Source organism: Nicrophorus vespilloides, unplaced genomic scaffold, assembly GCF_001412225.1.
Source record: "Nicrophorus vespilloides isolate i.1.1-1 unplaced genomic scaffold, Nicve_v1.0, whole genome shotgun sequence".
NCBI lineage: Eukaryota > Metazoa > Arthropoda > Insecta > Coleoptera > Silphidae > Nicrophorus > Nicrophorus vespilloides.
In genome coordinates this window covers 552,616-571,081 of record NW_017100099.1, presented here as the reverse complement: position 1 = coordinate 571,081, position 18,466 = coordinate 552,616, and the positions used below count along the sequence as shown (strand labels likewise).

General features: G+C 31.7%; 1 protein-coding gene across 1 annotated transcript; it reads left to right on the top strand.

Moving 5' to 3' along the window:
• The first annotated feature begins 12,592 nt into the window (after positions 1-12,592).
• On the top strand, positions 12,593-13,685 carry LOC108567916 (insulinoma-associated protein 1a-like). The gene has a single exon (XM_017928704.1). It carries the CDS (start codon positions 12,593-12,595, stop codon positions 13,433-13,435), a length of 843 nt encoding a protein of 280 aa, XP_017784193.1. The 3' UTR covers positions 13,436-13,685.
• The last annotated feature ends 4,781 nt before the right edge of the window (positions 13,686-18,466 follow it).

The following is an 18,466-nucleotide window of genomic DNA, read 5'->3' as shown; positions in this document are numbered from 1 at the left end:
ACAGTGCACTCTGGTAGAATTATGCATGAATTCAGTCGAAAAGTGTGTGCGTTATCCAATGGTGCACTTAATTTGCATATGTGCGATGGTAAGAATAGTGTAGATATAGGTGACACATAAGCATACGTCACGGCATGTGCGTTACCATAGATGGCTGGGGGAAGAACCCTCGGCAGCTGTCGCTTAGGCACGTGGGGTTCGCCCATACACACATACAGCAATGCAGACACACCTGGCCTAGGCCCTGGCCCTCCACCACACCACGCCGCACAACCACGGGGTTACTAAACTACCCGTGATTACATATATACACACATACACACTTCTTCCTTTCCACATATCTTTCTCTCCTCGCATTCAAACACGCACATGCCAAAATATTCTACAGTCTGTTGGGCTTTCAAGATCCTCATGTATATAATACCGCCACTTGATAACTTCGACCTACTCCACTGGAGCGTACATTACATAACCAAATCTGCAATGAAAATCACAACATACGCACTTTTAAATGATTTATATTAAACAACATTGATAAATTCAATTTCATTAATTTCACATTAAAAATCTATGTATTATAAATGTGAATGATTTATTATGTAAATGTAAATATTTAACTATTTTAATAGTATTTACATTGAACTTCCTTCCTGCAGTTCCATTAGAGTTCCACTCATGGGGAAGCTTTTTTATACTTAATCTTCTACTTAAGTAATCTTTATATAATCAAATATGATGTAACATGATCGTATTAGTTTAATAATATTACTTTAAATTCAATTAAGAAATACGTTATTCATTGAATTAAAAAATATGCGTTGAAAATCTTCAGTAATAAAAATAATATTAACAATATTTATTATAATAATTATCAATTACATAAATAATTAAAGACAAAAGAAATGTGAAATACAACAAAGTACATAAATCGTTGTAAAATAGTAGATTTTTCCGCCATAAAAATATTTAATAATCATTGCAAAATTGTAAAAAAAATTCAATAATATTCTTAGAATGAAAGCAAATTGAACTTTATGTAAAATTATTTAAACTTCTCTTGATACTATATTTACAATTGTTGATTGTTATTAAATGTTTGGAAGCTGCCGTTTATTTCAAAATTTAAATACGTTAGAATAAGATGAAAACTTGTTTTCGTCGAAGAAAATATTTCAGCTGATGTTCTATTGTATCACTAACTGTTGTAAAGATTTGAGTTATTCAAAGGATTCAAATGTATGAAAATCGGGTCGGGTTAAGTAAGGATTGTGGCAGATGGCAAATAAAAGTGCGCGTACGAAATCGAATATTATTTGCTTCTGTGTTTTGAACGGTCGTGCGTGTGTTGCTTTAGCAAAGAGGCGAAAATAAAAAGGGAATCCGAATAAAGGAGGGTTTGTTGCAGCCAACCCTTCTCATCTTGTTTTCCAACAATTATTTTCCTCTTCATCTGCCCGACACGTGACTGGAGACATGCCGATGCGTGTGCCGCGATTATATTTGCACATTCACTCCAATTTCAATGAAAGAAGTCATTGAATAATAGAAGGGTTTACCACCTTTTTCTGTAAAAGTAACGGAAAAAAATATAATTTTTTGTAACGATTTTTAGATTTAAATTGCTTCTTGGATTTTCTTGTTTCTTGAATTGTTAATTAATAAGGAGATGGTCAGGTGCATTTTTTGAACCTGTTTGAGAGGAAAAGTCACCTTGAGATGTGACGAAGGGGAACCGTCGGGCGGTGCATTTCTTATGAGCAGTGCGTTTGACATTCAAGTGCTAATTCGGCCCTACAAAAGATTACGTCGTCCCCTTCGTCGGCACGCCCTTACGTAAACATACATGACCTTCTTAAGAATCTACCGCAAACCGCATGAATGAATGGTTTGTTGCTGTTGTGGAGGTATAGAAAGAAAGGGGAAGGGACCTTTAACTTGAACCTGTTGTCAAGATAAAGTCTTTATGCTTGTAAGAAGGTTGGGAACGTGGACAGGTGTTGGAGCCAGTGTGTGTGTGTTCATGGGGACGGAAGATAAGAAGGCGTCGACCTTGTGTAACCCGAAGACACCGGAAGGGATTCAAGGTTTTATACAACAAACACATTATATTTTTTATATATATGAATTGAGTAAACACAAAGAATAAAGTTTATTCACCCCATTATTTTTTTACTTTTTTAAATCTCATAACAGTCCCACACATCTTAATCATTCAATCCTTAATCCTAATAATATCAAAGGAAATATTTTATCTACTCAACTGAAAATTTAGCAAATTTAGGACATATTTGGTACACAATATAATTTTAATAACTTAAATTATTTATAAACAAATATATATTCAGGTGGTAATTGAACTATTATGTGTAGATATTCTATGAAATAACTAGTTATTAACAAATTATACGCTTTTCGTTATATATTATTACTTTCGTTATATATTATTACGCTTTGACACAAGGTGACAGCTGTAATTTCGCGATCCAATATTGAGAAACACTGTTATTAATGATATGTACAATATGATTGCAAAATGACAGCTGTCAAATTTCATTGAATTATATAAAAAATTATTGACAAAAAGTTGACATACTTTCTCAAAACATGTATATTGAAATTTATTTTTTCATTAGAACAGAATTGTTAAAAAAATGTATGTATGTAACAAATAATGATAAATACAAATATAAACTTGCGGTAGACGTGATCGTGACTGACAATAATTAAGTTCGGAAAGAAACAATCCACTTTACGATAAACGCGCTTACAAAGGTTTATAAATTTCAGTTATACTCCTCGCAGGACTACTAATCCACATGATCCTGAGTCCGGTGGCTTTGAACTATGATAGCGTTGGCGTTGGAGCATTACCGATGATTACCAATTTACAAAGATTACAAACCGAAAGAGTTCAATTAAGAAGAAAGCATAAACGAAACTGATGTTTGCAGGAAGGAAACCATCTATTATTCGTACCAAAACGAAATACCGTATGGTTAAATTCAGATTTCAATTATTAATGGGATTGTAAATAATTATTTATAAGTTATTATGCATGTCCGGAGTATTATTCATCCATTTACGTGGATAACTGTAATTTAGGTTTGAGTTGACGTCCCTTTGAATTATTTCATTTCTCACAACACATGCATCCGGATAACAAAGTGACGATATTCTGCTCGTGGTTACGTACTCCGGGTCTCTGGATTATTCATCTCATTTAATTTGCCGCTACTATTCGATAAAGCAAATTGATAATTCATTTAATTTATATACTATTCATGCCATGATATAGCGTATTATTGTAACAAGCATTCGAAGCACAGCCCATCATTATTCGCTGAATTTTTTATTTTTATATTACATGGAAATTGGCGTCGAATTGATCATTGGTATAAGACTCTCGCAGTGATACTTCATAAAAGATATACAGCAATTCCCAACAATTCATAGTCCGCAAAAATACCCTGTATCAAACCGCAGTGATCGAGTAACTAAATAAAATAGTAATAAACCGTACAATAAGAGTCTTCACTTATAAATATGACAATAATAATTTATATATCAAAGGGCAAAAGTTTTATGAAAGGTTCTATTTTTTGTTTAATATTTATCTATCAAAATTATTTTTATTTTTCTAAATTTTATTTGGTTTAAAATGTTCAATTCGGACTATAGTGAATCCGTACTGATCGAAGCCGCAATATGTAAAGTATTGCTGTATTCTCATTATTTTTTTCACATTTAATATCATTCCAATGATTTCTTTTGCCTAATTTAAAATGCGAAAAGAGCTGACGTTTTCACACTGTAACTTTTAAATATTCAATAAATACATTGAAACGCACCCAATGATTTAAGTATTTTTCATTTTCACCTGCTTCTTATTAATTATTTATGGCATTAGAAGAAACCCTCTAACTGTTACTTTTCTGTTACTAATAAACTTTTCATTTTAATTGCGAAAAAAATCTTGCAATAGTATTTTTGAACGCTGATAACGAAGCTTTGCTTAACGAAGTAATTTCGTGAAATGCTTCCTATTTGTTAATCCAGATATGACTCTATTCCAATTATATAAATAAACAAGAAAAAAACGTTTTAGTTAATATTAAATCAAATTGTGAATTTAAGCAATTCGTTTTCTTTTTCCACATTAAAAGATATGCCTAGGCAAGGAAATTGTTTCTTTGTGAATTTGGAGAATAGTTTTTTTTTAAGTTTAAAAGTATTGGAAACATTTAAGAGAATTATTTAAGGTCAAAGAAGATTATGTTCATGTTTTTGGACTATCAGATTTGTATAAAACAATATTAGATATGTTTATGAATTATGAAAGTGGTTATATTATAAAATGGAATGTGCGTATCTTTCTAATAATTTATTTTTGAAGATGATTGATTTGATAGGGGAGGTAGGTATACAGTATTTGATAGCGGGGCAATTTAGTTTGGAAGAAAAAATACCGTAGATGGGGGAGGATTTCATCGCAAGTATTTGCTCCAATAGAGAACGGAATTCGTCGAGTAACAACTCAATTTGTTGAGTTATTTGCACCCCATTGCATTTACGACCATCCGAGCTAGGAATGACATAATATACACTATATTCCGTCATAAAAATCGATCTTCTGCGAAAAACCATATCGCAGTGAAATACCAATTGAATAAGAACAATGGGAAATCGCGATTGAATTTGCTGCAAGATGTGAAGTGAATGGAATTACTAACATCGATGTTGATTGCATCCGAATAAAAGAGAACCAGATGATTTTCGGAACGTGCCGTCTAATAACGATAATTTGCAACCCGCTGTTGTGTTGTTGCATAATGAATGCATACTTGGAGTTGGGGTGAGGTGTGACGCCATGTGTGACAGTCGGCGTGTGGCTGTGGCTCTGTCAACCTGATAAATCTGAATGGGTCTTAGTAGCTGTAGTTGTAGTATAAATGCATGAATATATCGTTCGCGTGCCTTCGGATAGAGGGCTTCCGGCCTTAAGATCCCCGCCCTGCTTCGACGAGGTGGGACAGCTGTCCCTACGTCACACCGAAGGAGATCCAGCTGTTCAGGTATTAGCACTACGTCGGGCACCCGTCAGGTGTTGGTTGGGCTTACAATGATCAAAGATATTGCCAGTGGACACGAGCCCGCTTTAATTGAATTGCATTTCTTCACGTCAAACAATTGCCTAGTTTAGGAGGGGAAACAGCGAGAGACAGAGAAAGGCGAACGAACCCCAAACAAAAGTAAAATAGGTGAAAGTCGGAGCAATATTGTCCATGGAGGAATCCCCTGCTGAGTATCCAACTCTTCTACCAGCATTTCCAATTATTTCGTTGTGAAAACATTTCAATTCAATTCAAATTTACTATGACTCCACATAAACTCTATTGTACTAATGGCTTTATCATATTCAATTAATCATTTTTTTAAACAAACAACAGTTTGTAAAATAACGTTTATATAGCTTTAAATTAAATAATTTGTTGACTTCATTCTTATAGTCAACATATATTAAGACTAACTTATTTATTTAATAATATACAATAATACATCGCATAGTGCGGATAATCGAATCCGCCAATTGGAAACCGCGCTAATCAAGGAATTTAAAACCGCATAAAAATAAACCGCATAGAAAGAGACTTGCTGAATAAAGTGAAAATAATGAAGAAAAAAAATGGGTATTAATTTGTAGTCTTGTGTTTCATTATAATGACTAACTTCTTAAAACTCTATATAAACTTTCCAAATTAATTTTTCAAAGCCAAGAAAATAACTATTAATTTATATATTCTATAATATGTATCAACAATTAGAAATTTCTGTAACATTTACTAATAACATTATTTTTTTAATTGATTGACTTAATGTTCCTTTATTGAAGTTGTCCTTATAGCTGAAAATATCAAGCGAAATATATTTGAAGTGCTTTTCTTGTTTATTTTTAGTTTGTTTTTAAGTGGAATGACCTATTGTCGTCAGTCTTAGAATGAGAATGGTTTAATATTTAATACTGTTATTCGTTTATTTTGTCTATAATTGTAATATATAATATTGCAATAAAACATATTTCTAATATGGTTTGATTTTTAATTTAATTGTTTCCTTCTTCATATCTTCTAATTAATTATATATTATTATTCCCTAAACGATTTAACTTAATTAAATATATTTGTTTTAATCTGAAGTCAGTTTTAATAGATATTTGATTTTTCTATTGAACTGATGTTTAATTATTTCAAATTTTATAGTTTTGTGTCATTGTTGTAATTCTATACAGTTGTCATATATAAATTTTATTAATTTTTTTTTGTAACTTAATTTTCTTAGTTTATTTTGATGACTATGCATTTCCTTAATATTTTACTATATGACTCGTTTCTTACTAATGAATATATTTACGTGATAAAAAAGAAATGTAACTGTTCAAATTATACTAATGTGGGTAGAGTAAAAAATATTAATAAAAGATTAATAAAAGATTATACCAATTCGTAGGTAAAAAAAAATGTTATGAAACAATGTATTTGCGATAATTAAAAGGTAATATTGTTTCGAATAAATTATATTTGTTTATATAATTATTAAATAATTCTAAAAATAAACATAATTATTATATTTAAATAATTCTTAAAATAAACTACAAACGTATCCTAGAAAACCATTAAATTTTATAATATGATATTTAAATTGTGATCGTTGAGAAGAGTAACAATTAAAATCATTTGGGTAATGGAAATATAAATAAAACATTCATAATCGTAAAAATTAGTCAAAAATAATGATTTAATTGATAAACCTAATATAATTGTGTAATATAAGTTAATATGAATATTTTTTTAAAATATACCTGATTAAGTAATAAATAATTTTAGTAAAAATATTATCATCGTTTAGATTAAAGAGATACATTTTAAACTCTTAAAAAAAATGAATCACAAGAAATGATTAACGATTATCCGTGTGCTTGGCATGTTAACGGAAAACGTGTCGATTATAATGAGGGTCGATTCAGGCAGCCGCCTAATTTGACGCAGTATTCGCGCTTCTTCCGATGCGCGAAGTTACGTAACGCCGTAATTGAAATTGAAGGGTGGATCTGTGCTCTTTGAAGCTTCACCGTGCAGCGAATCGCAGGGACGTCGACTATTATAGTGGTTTATAGGGAATACTGCTCTAACCCCCTCACAAAAAGATATATAAAAAAAACACTCTTAACAGTTTCTGACGGAAATGAAAATATTGAACTAAATTAAGTTTTATGAATAAGCTGCTTGCAGGAAGAGTAGAAAAAAAGTAGGAAACCCCAAATGATAGTACTGGAAATATTCAATAGGGCTGGCTGGTATCAGTGAGGGGTTGGGTACGGTGTATTGGTTACGCATTTATGCGCTTCCAAATTGATGCTCGCAACATATGGGACTAAGAGATTTTTTCATGTGATTACGGCTTGTTTTCGGAGGGTGGTTAGGATCGGTATCGGTGACCGAGCAAAGAGAGCGAATGAAACCTAATTAATAGGCGCAACAGCGCAGTGTTTAAAGACCATATGGACCGATTGGTAATTTGAAAAATGAGTGAGGAAACTCGTAATGAACGTACTTGAATTATTACTATTTGCAAATGTATTTTTACGGTAGTTCAATAGTATATAAAAATGTCTGTAACGAGTGGAATTCATTTAGATTCTAATGGAAAAGAACGTTGAATCACTATTTCCAGACAGCGTCATATACCAAAAATAAATTTAGAGCTGTTATACGTCATATGGTTATATTTTTATAGTACACTAAACTTGGATCATTACTCATTACTGTGGAGAATTACAAACGAATTTAAAATATTTGTCAATATTATTTAACTTTACTCTATTTACAATTTAATCTCTTTACTTACTCTCTATATATATTATTTTTTCTCTCGTTACTTTCTACATTTAGTTACTGCCTTTACTTACTCTCTTTATTTATTCCCGTTACTCACTCCTTTTACTTACATTATTTACTAACTTTACTTAGTCCCTTCACTTACTTTCTTTTACTTGCATCATTTACTTGCAGCACTTACTTACTCCCATTACTTACACTCTTTATTTACTATCTTTGCTTATTCTTTTTACTTACTCCTTGTACTTACTGCCTTTACTTAATTATTTTATTAACTACCTTTACTTTCTTCATTTACATTCTCCCGTAATTTTCTTGCTTTACTTATTTCCTTTATTTCCTCACTTTACTAACTGCATTTACTTTCTTTATTTATTCCTATTACTTATTTCCGTTACTTTCTCACTTTACTTAGTCGCTTTAGTTACTCCTTTTTCTTACTTTTTTACTTATTCCGTTATCTTTGTCCTGTTACTTATTCTATATCCTTAGTTTACTTATTTCACAAACACCCTTTAGTTTCTTCTATAATTTACTACTTTTACTTTTTCTCTTTTTCTATTATCGTTTCTTATTCTCTTTAGATATTATAACACGACGGTACTTCGTGTACGAAAATACAAATATACAAATCTTCAAGCCGGCTTGGGCGTGAGTTCCTGACGTGGGAAAGTTCAGGGCGCCACTTCCTTTTATCGAGAGGAAGAACTCTAATAACGTTACAATACACAATCCCGAGGAAATCCTGATATATTTTGAGTTTGCATCAGATATTTGCAATTTAGGTGACGTTGATGATGAAACGACGTTGCAGACAAAAAAAATATATCCCCTCCGAGTATTGCGGAGGCCGGTCTCTGTTATGTCGGACTATCGTTGCAGATTATCAGAGCCCATTGATTTTGCCGTTCCAATCAAGGAACCGCCGCATTATTTGTATTAGGATTATGTCGACCCCCGTTTAAGTCACAGTGGAATAGATAAAAGTGCACTGCAGCAACAGATACGACAGACTTATTATTACCAGGATGAAAAAGTCCTTTGTTCAAATAAGGGTGCATGGGCTACGACTAGAACATAGAACTTGGTGAACAAAAAAAAATAGATGATCACAAAAACCATAGTTATGCTAATGTACCTCAGTGGTACCAAATGTAGAATAATTTATTTCGATATTGATTCTGAGATATAAAAATTAAATTAAAATATTAACATTTTGATACAAAATTGTCTCTGAAATAAAACGGGAATATTTTTAAAGCTTTATGAAACAAACAGAAAATCGGGAAGGAAATAAGATTTTCTTAACTGCCAAATGAAATGGAATAGTTTAGAAGTCATGATAAAAAGATTTATATACTTAATAGAATGTGTTGCTTTTTCTCAATCACATCGATGTTTCTCACATATAGAATGAAATATTGTAAAATTGTAGAGCTCCTTAAACTTTGACTACCAATACGTTTATCATCTGAGGCTTTAGGGCCTCAAGATGTTAATTTATTAACGTGAACTGAAAAATTTGAAAATTTGTATTAGTTCTTAGGTATTTTTTTACTGTAGAGACTCGAATTTAAGTTAAAAGACAAACATTATTAGTAACGAGTAATGTTACTAATTCCGGTTGTTTACTAAACGCACAAAACGTTAGGACATTCTTAAATAAAATATAAATATAAAACAATTAAAATAACACATATTATTAGATTCTATATTATTTTAAGATCTTGTGATCTTAGTAGATAACATTTGGTAATAGTTTTATTTGTGCGCATTAATATATGATAATATATTCTAACCAGATCGTTGCCCTCTTGTAGAAACAGGAAACTAGTTATGATAAATGCGAAGGAATCTCTCAGTTTTCGGATTTCTAATACGGAATTGGGGTGGAAAACTTGTTCTGGACCACTGATCTGGGGGCATTTCAAACAAGGAACCCCGGATCCACATACATAAATAAAAAAAAGTATATTTAATGCGGTGTCCCCCTTCTTGTGTCTATGGTGAAAAGTGTAAGAGCAACACACCGGTCTGTCTATCGGAGTTGCAGCTGTCCGCTCCTTTTGTTGCAGTACGTACCAAGGGTGAAAGGTAAAGGGTGCGTAGGGCCACGCGTCGCGACCCTCTGAGGAGGAGACCCGTACCGCACCCCGCCCCGCCGGATATACCTGTCCATAAATCACCCTCTTCGTCGTCCTTCGACTCCTTCCAGATCCTTATTATTTTACCTTATTTAATAACACTCCCTTTGCTTGCACACTGTTGCAAGGGGATGCACGCTGTTGCCATGGCACGCGAGACGGACACGTGTGCTAAACATTGTTGATCATCGATATGAATGATGATTACCACTCAGCTGTATGAATGCGCTGTAGTTGGGCATCAATCAATCCACGAGAATGATTATGTACTAAAGAGTAATTATTGCATAGTTGTAATTGTTATATGAATGAGAAACTTGGAATTACTAATTATGAACGAAGCAAATAATATCATCAATGTGACAAATTTCGTTTGTGGACACATAAAACGATAATTATTGAAATCCGAGATAAATTGAATAGAAGTTAATTCATTATTAATTTAATGCAGAAATATAATTAATATTCAAAGTACAAAAATATTCTTATTTTGTTGCACTTAATTAAAATCCAAATCATTTTTTTAATATTGTTCATCTACTAAGACAAAAAAAAAACAATAAATAATAATATTACATTAATTAATTGTTAATGAATAAAATAAAACAATTAATGTGCTTAATGATTAAAAAAATCATTAATAAAATATATTTTAAATATTTTTTCAAAGGTGATGTGGGTTCTGCTAAATAATATAATCTTAAGAGTCGACAAAATTTGAAGACTACTGATCTAAAGCAACGATTTTAAGATTATAAAACAAATATTATAAAAAAAATCAATATTTTATTTCTATCAGTGTTTTATATTGGATTGTTATCAGGTTTGTTGATAAGTAGGTGTGAACCTGTGCGTGTGTTCTGGTATCAAAGAAAACCACCTCTGGCGCGAACAATGAAAAACACCTTAGATAAATAGTCTGGTGGAGTTAATCGGGCCGTGACAATCGTCGACTTCCTTACATAACAAGCTGTAAATCTTTTGAAGTCTACCCCTCCGTCTGGATGTATAAGTGTGTGTGTTCCCGGCCATTGAACGCCTAATGCCCATATCCTTTAAGAAGGACCCCCTTAGAAATATCTTAACCTGGATATAATGAGTCGAGGAAATCCCCAGCTCCTTCATTGTATATGAATGGTAACGCCCGACCCACGCCTATACCTTGCACTCTCTCTTCCTCTATCTCAATGTATATTTCTTTTTCTTTTTTTTTCATTCAATACATCATCTCGTCTTGTCGCAAACACTTTTCCTGTGCATTTCAATAGCACCTGTTGACGAACACCCAGATTCTTTCAATAATAAAACCAAAACCTTAGACGTAACTAGGATTAACTTAATCTTAATCTTTATTTTTTCAAGAACATACAGCATGGATTAATATTGTTAACATTAATATTGAATTTCAAAGGAAACCCAGTTATTTTTTTTTAAATAGTTTTTCTTTATATTAAAATTATCTTGTAATTTAAATTTAATTGATTTTCTAAGAAGGCTTTTATCTTTATTTAAATAATTAAAAAACAATTATACATATTACTTTTTAATGACTACTGAAACAAAAATATTTAACAACTTTTTTTAAATATTTGAGAAGTTTAAAAAAGTATTACATACACGGGCGTGTTTTGTAAACAGTTATAGTAAATAAAAACGTATATATATATATATAATCGTGTGCACATTTTCACCGTTTATTTATATTATTGTATATAAATGTCTTTAATTTGAATCTATTTGCTATTTTTATTAAACATACTAAATTTGCAAAGATTCTAATTTTCTTATGTAATAACAGGAATTAATGTCTGTATACATTAATGTTTTTTTATTAATGTTTGCTAATATAATGTGAATGTTTGTATGTGGGATTAGTAAAAGTACAATATCAATACATAAATGCAATTTTACGGTATTTGCGTTTCTTTAATTGAACGTGAAAATGTTACAATAAACCGAATTCAGATAGGAAGTGATGATGCAGTAATGAAATTAAATAACGGAAAAACGTTCGAGCGATGTGTAGGGGGTGCAATGAAAATACTCAAAAGAAAATTACACGAGGGGGTGAAAATAAAAAATAACAACCAACAAAACAATGGTCTCACACGATGCCGAAAAAAAATCCGGTAAGGTTTCCATACAAACACGCAAATCGGTCTTCCCCTTATTTTGATAATGAGTGTCCATCGGGGGTGTTCGGAATAAACCATCTGTAACGGAATCCCCAAAAATGATTTGTTGCTGAGCAGCCGGCAACAGTCCGTTAGATCCATTGTTTTCCGGATTCGGCAAATAGAGGAAAGTGTAAAATCCGTTACGGTCCGAAACATCGGAGAGCATGTGCTTTGATTCCAGTGCTGCCCGCACCAATCGTGAGTCTAGGACAGAATATACGGCCAATCGGAGAGCGCGCATCCGCCCCACCTCGCGCAAGCTCTCACTCCTGCGGAGGTGTGGTCTCGCACCCCATTGGGGCTTATATAGGGGTTGCTTCTAGTTTGAAAGCATAGCAATGTGAAGTGTCAGTCGGTCGGTACAAGCCGAGGTGTTGGCATGCCTCGAGTGCAATACCATCATCATGAGATGGAACAGTTCGCAACATTCAGACCAACATACCATCATCACTATCCCCAGCCTCCAGCGGTGCTTCAGAGGTTGGGCTTCGAGTCCCATCATCTCCTCTCCACGGCGGTTCTTCAGCAGCAGATCCAATACCTTCGGTATTCGGAACCCCTGGAACTCAACTCGTCTTATCCATTGGATTTGTCAGTGAAAAGCCAAGCGCCGATAACACCGCCGTGCACGCCGTCTCCGGGCCACAAGAGACCTGCCGCCTCTCCAACGACAACGCTATTACCAGAACAACCGACGAAGAAACCGAAAACCCAAAACACTTCACAGAAAAAGGCGAAGGCTACACGGAAACTGAACTTCGACGAAGACAACAGCAGTCCAGTTTCCGGTACCATCATCAGAGAGCTTCGGCCGGATGAAACACTTGTGGTCCGCAAAGGTGATATAGATCCAGCTTTCAATGTGGTCGAAGTCACCGAAGAGGCTAAGGCTGAGTTGGCGAAGATCGAGAACCACATCGGAGATTACGTGTGCAGGCTGTGCAGGGAGCTTTACGAAGATGCCTTCGGCTTGGCTCAGCACCGTTGTTCGAGGATCGTGCACGTGGAGTACCGATGTCCGGAATGCGATAAAGTCTTCAATTGCCCGGCAAACCTGGCATCGCATCGGCGATGGCACAAGCCCAGGCCCAACAAGGAACCGAAGAACGAAGAAGTAGCGGAGGGTGAAGGCGGTGAGCAGTTTCCTTGCGGCGAATGCGGCAAGAAGTTCCGGAGGATCGCGTACCTGAGGAAGCACCAGACTATACATCAGGTTGACTGACAGCGGCTTGTCCCTGTCAGGCCGATACCTCGAATGCCCCTAAGACTTTGGCGACCGCCACCTTTACCACCGCCGTCTTCAACGACAACAACACCACCGGAAAGGTACGTGCCAGACATCAGCTGGTTAAGTAGATTTTAATTAACATATCCAACAAACTAGTCAAGCTTATAATATTCTAGTCAAATATTTAGCTTTTTAAATACGCAAACCAAAAATAATATATACCAATATAAGTATAACAAATTTACCCGAAGAAGTCATATCATATAAACATATAAATGTAAAAAAAATGTATCTAGTCATTTAGTCAAAGTATTAAGAATAATCTCTAGTCGGAAGTTTCTTAACTATTCAAAAAAAAAACAAATCTAGTCAACAGCATAAATAAGTATAGAAACCTAGTCATAACGAGTTGTTTTCATAACTCAATGTTTATCTAGTCAGATAATATTAAAGAATCATTTAACATCTAGTCATATAAAAATGCTTAAGTCAGGCAAAATAATCCATAGTCGAATAATCTAGTCATTAAGAAACAAATAAGTACATCTAGTCAAAAATAGAATTACTAATATTGTCTAGTCAAAACAAATAGTTTTGAAAATTTATCGCATTCCTCTAGTCAGATATTTTCAAAACAATTGTATTTATCTAGTCATTTAAAAATTGAAATCTAGTCAAAATATAATTAAGATAAAATAATCAAAATTATACTAGTCAACACTCCAAAAAGAATTTACAAAAATACTAGTCATAAATATCAACACAAACCGAAACAAAAATCTCTAGTCAAGCAAGATTTTAATCTATTCATATTTAGTCAGATATTATTTATCTAGTCAGAAATTAAATCTAGTCAGATTTTATATATCTAGTCAGAAACATAATTAAGTCAAATTATATATCTATTCAATCAAATACAGCCAGATTTTTATTTATCTAGTCAGAAATAAAATCTATTCAGATATTATTTATCTAGTCAGAAATCAAATCTAGTCAGATTTTATATATCTAGTTAGAAACAAAATATAGTCAGATTTTATCTACTCAATCAAATCTAGTCAGATTTAATAGATATAGTCAGAAATAAAATCTAGTCAAACCTTACATAAATCTAGTCGGAAATTCAATTTCATTTAATTATAAGCAGAAAACAAATCTAGTCTAATTTTATATATATCTAGTCACATTAATATATTTGAGTCACAAAAATGTCTAGTCAAGTAATCCATTATATTACATAAATACACTTTCTAGTCAAATCTATATTCTAGTCATATAAAAAAAAAACAAAAATATAAACGTAGTAAAAAAGATATATTTAAGATTTATGAATTATATATGAACTCTATGAAAAATAAGAAAACACTCTACTTTTTTTTTATTAATTTGTGATTTAAAAAAGAAACAAAAAATAAATTTCAAATTATTTGTCTGGAGCGATTGATCTCTTTTTATTAAAAAAAAAATCTGAGTAAAAAACAAACAAAAGTAGTTTTAAGAAATTTCGTAACTTGAGAATTATTCTAAATAATACTAAAAAACAAACCAGTCAAATGATACAAATAATAAAATATATATAATTAAAGATTTTAACTTGATTTATATTTAAATTAAAAATATAACTAACGGCCATACTTACATTCCACTTATAATTTAGTCTATTACATTTGTCTAGTAACAATTGTTTGGCTTCAAATACAAACCAGTCAGTATTGAAGAGTCATCTAGTTTTAAAAACAGCCAATTCAGAATATTTTATTTAGTTTAAGAAGCAAAAGTCGTAGGGGTTTTCGTGAAAGTGTATAAAGATGTGCCATATATTGTAAATAATGAATATCTAATTGTCAATGTAATTATTAAATTTAATATATATAAATAAAACATACATCTACATATAAAAAAAAAGCTGCATAATCGGCCAAAAAAATCTATAAAATATATTAATATTATATATGTTAGTAATAAGTAAACTATGATGTGATATTAATTAGTAAGGATAATTTATATGTTGGAAAATGAAGAAAATCAAAATACTTTGTAATTAATTCATTTCACATGTTCACATGCGTGTTCCTAAGTTTATGGTGACCGATGGCTTTTATTAAACCTTTTAAATTGCTTGCATCGCACCAATAATCTAAAATCTGTATCAACTTTAATTGCAAAAACAAAAAATGCAAATTTAATTTTAACTTTGTATGATTTATATGTTTAGTTTAGTCATTTATACAATTTTTTCGTTTAAAACAAGGAAAATGTGCGGGCGAGGGAAGAAGTTTGCAATAAGCTTAAAGCGGCAACTTTAACTGCACTATAAAATAGAGAAATTGCTGGATAAAAATACAAAAAAAAAATTATGAAAAAAAAAAATTAAAAGCAACTATTTATTTATTACAATTTTTTAGTTTGATCATTATCAAACGTGGAACAATGTGTCAGTATTTATTTTGCCATTTTATTTCTTATATAATATAGATTTTATGTATGGAAATTCATTGAAGGCTAGTCATCCAAAATTATGTAATTTGACGGTGTATAAATTGTGATATATGTATATTACGTAAGTTTTAAGTGTAGTCTATTAAAGTCCATTAGTCGGACGCAACAATTGTTTCGAACACAATTGACGAGTGTATTTCTAGTCAGAAATGTAGTGCCTGTAGACAAATATATAAATTGGTTATTGCCATACAGCGTTCACTCAATTTGGGAAACGCTGATGGTAAACTTTATGATCTCAAGTCTACAGTAGAATTTAGTGAGTAGTCAAAATGTAAAAATCTTGTATTGTACAAATTATATGTGTATCTTTTAAATAATTATGTATTTGTATAAAATATCTATCATGTTAATGTGTTTGCTAATGCAAAAAATAAATTAAAATTGTATTGTATAATAATATAATATGTATATGTAACTTTTTTTTTGATGAAAAATATTAAACATTCCAATGTAATTAATTTTAAGTTTATATCGATTAGGTTTCAATTTAGATTTTAGATGTGTGTTTATAATATTTAAATGAAGTAATTAAATAAAGAAAATTTCGAAAATATTTATTAGTTTTATTCCTTACTTCCCATTTCATTCATTTATCTTAATATACAGCAATATAGTGTGGATATAGTCCGGTTTCAAAATTCTAAGACAAACTGAATTGTAATTAAACAAAATTAAAATATTAAAAAAAATAGATATGTTAAAATTATCGTTTTTTTTTCTATTTAAATAGTCAAGTTCCTTTCCCTTTACCCTGGAAGGTAAGTAATGGTAAGTTTTTGAAATTTGAACTTTTTCACATCCTTATATTTTTTTATCAAATATGTTATTGGTTTATGTTGACACTTTACAACTTTAAAGACTTTATTGAAAAACAGTCATAAAAAAACATAATATATTTATATTGATGGTGGATGCGCCAGGCACATATTTTCACCGATATCTAAAAAATGCACTAAAAAAAACTGGAAATCTTAAATTATTTTGGTTACAAAAAATAAGCCTTATTATGATGCACGTTTTATTTCAAATATTCAATTTAATTTTATTGACAGTTCAGACATATGCGGAGTCTAACAAAAGTTCGCTAAGTTGGCTGGATTTTTCCAAAACAAAATAATAACAAATTTAATTTTAATATTTTTAATTTTCATCCTTTTGAAATTTCCCAACATAATTTATTTCAATACATTTCTTGTCAGTAGAGCCACCTTTTAAAATATTCCTCAAATCGTCTTTTTGGAGCTTTTCAACTTTTAATTAATGATCTCATTGGAACTGAAGACTCTTTACTGCATTTTTTTAACTTTTTCAACATTTTCCCAGAAATATTTGGTCGTCATTTAAAAATAGAACCCATCGATCGGATTTCTTCGTGCAACCAAAGTGATGATTTAATATTTGCAATAAGGCCATGGCATTGAAGCCCAGTTCATCAACTACTATTTGCTACTACTAATTTTTTGCCTTCACCAGGGCTAGATTTGTATCATCGGTCGAAGATTTCGCGCAACCTTCACGAAGTTCGTCCTCCACAGAAAAATTTCTTGTCTGAAATCTTTAAAACCACTTGGAAATAGTCACAAGGGATGATGCATTCACTCCATATGCATTTTGGAATTGCTGGAAAATATGCATAGACTTGAAAATGGCAAAACACATTTTTGCTGTATTGGTGGTGGAATTTCTACCAACCTTACATCACTAATCTTGCATTTTCTCCTATCCAATTTTACCGATCTTCTTGAAATTTGGAGCGACCGTAGCCGTGTGGCTATAGTCGTCTGTATCACGAAAATCTGATACGAAAGGTCGTTGGTTCGATTCCAAGAAACCAACAAAAATTGTGGGGGCTGTTAAACCCGAAAGGGGTATAAATAGGGCCGAAAGAGATTTATATCTTGAAATTTGACTTGAAATGAGACAAATGAATTAATGCCAACTTAGCGAACTTTTGTTAGACCCCTCGTATTATGTTAGTCCTTACACATGTAAAAATGTACCACCAAAAAATATATTTCAATAAATGTATTTGAGTGCATTATTGTCCGAAATTTGTTCACTGGATACATAAAATTAACAGAAACGTGTCTAAATTGTGTATTAAACATATTTTTTATATTCAGGGAGAGCCAAGAGATAAACTTACAACTCTGTCATTTCTAACGTAATTTTATAAATTATATTAATTATTATAAGAAAGTTTATGATAACTGTAATTACTTAAATATTACTAAACTCTTATACAGTAGAATCTGTTTTTGTTTGGTCCTTTTTTATGCGATTTTTTTTATGCGCTGTATGAAATCCAACCAATTCCAACGCGTTTTGGATTAACACGAGTAGCAGTGAATTATGTATGTGCACTTTAAAAATTTCTCCATATGTACAATGAGAAATTAAATATTTTTAAAATGTGTAATTTAATTGTTTATTTTAGTTGAATGCACCTTCTCATGTATTTCGTAAATCTTTAACGTATTTTTTAAGTGCGTTTTTTTTTCTGTAATATATTGTACAATGTTA

What these genes read in the sequence shown, in the direction of transcription:
- LOC108567916 (XM_017928704.1), top strand. Translation starts at nt 12,593, where the DNA reads ATGCCTCGAGTGCAATACCATCATCATGAGATGGAACAGTTCGCAACA.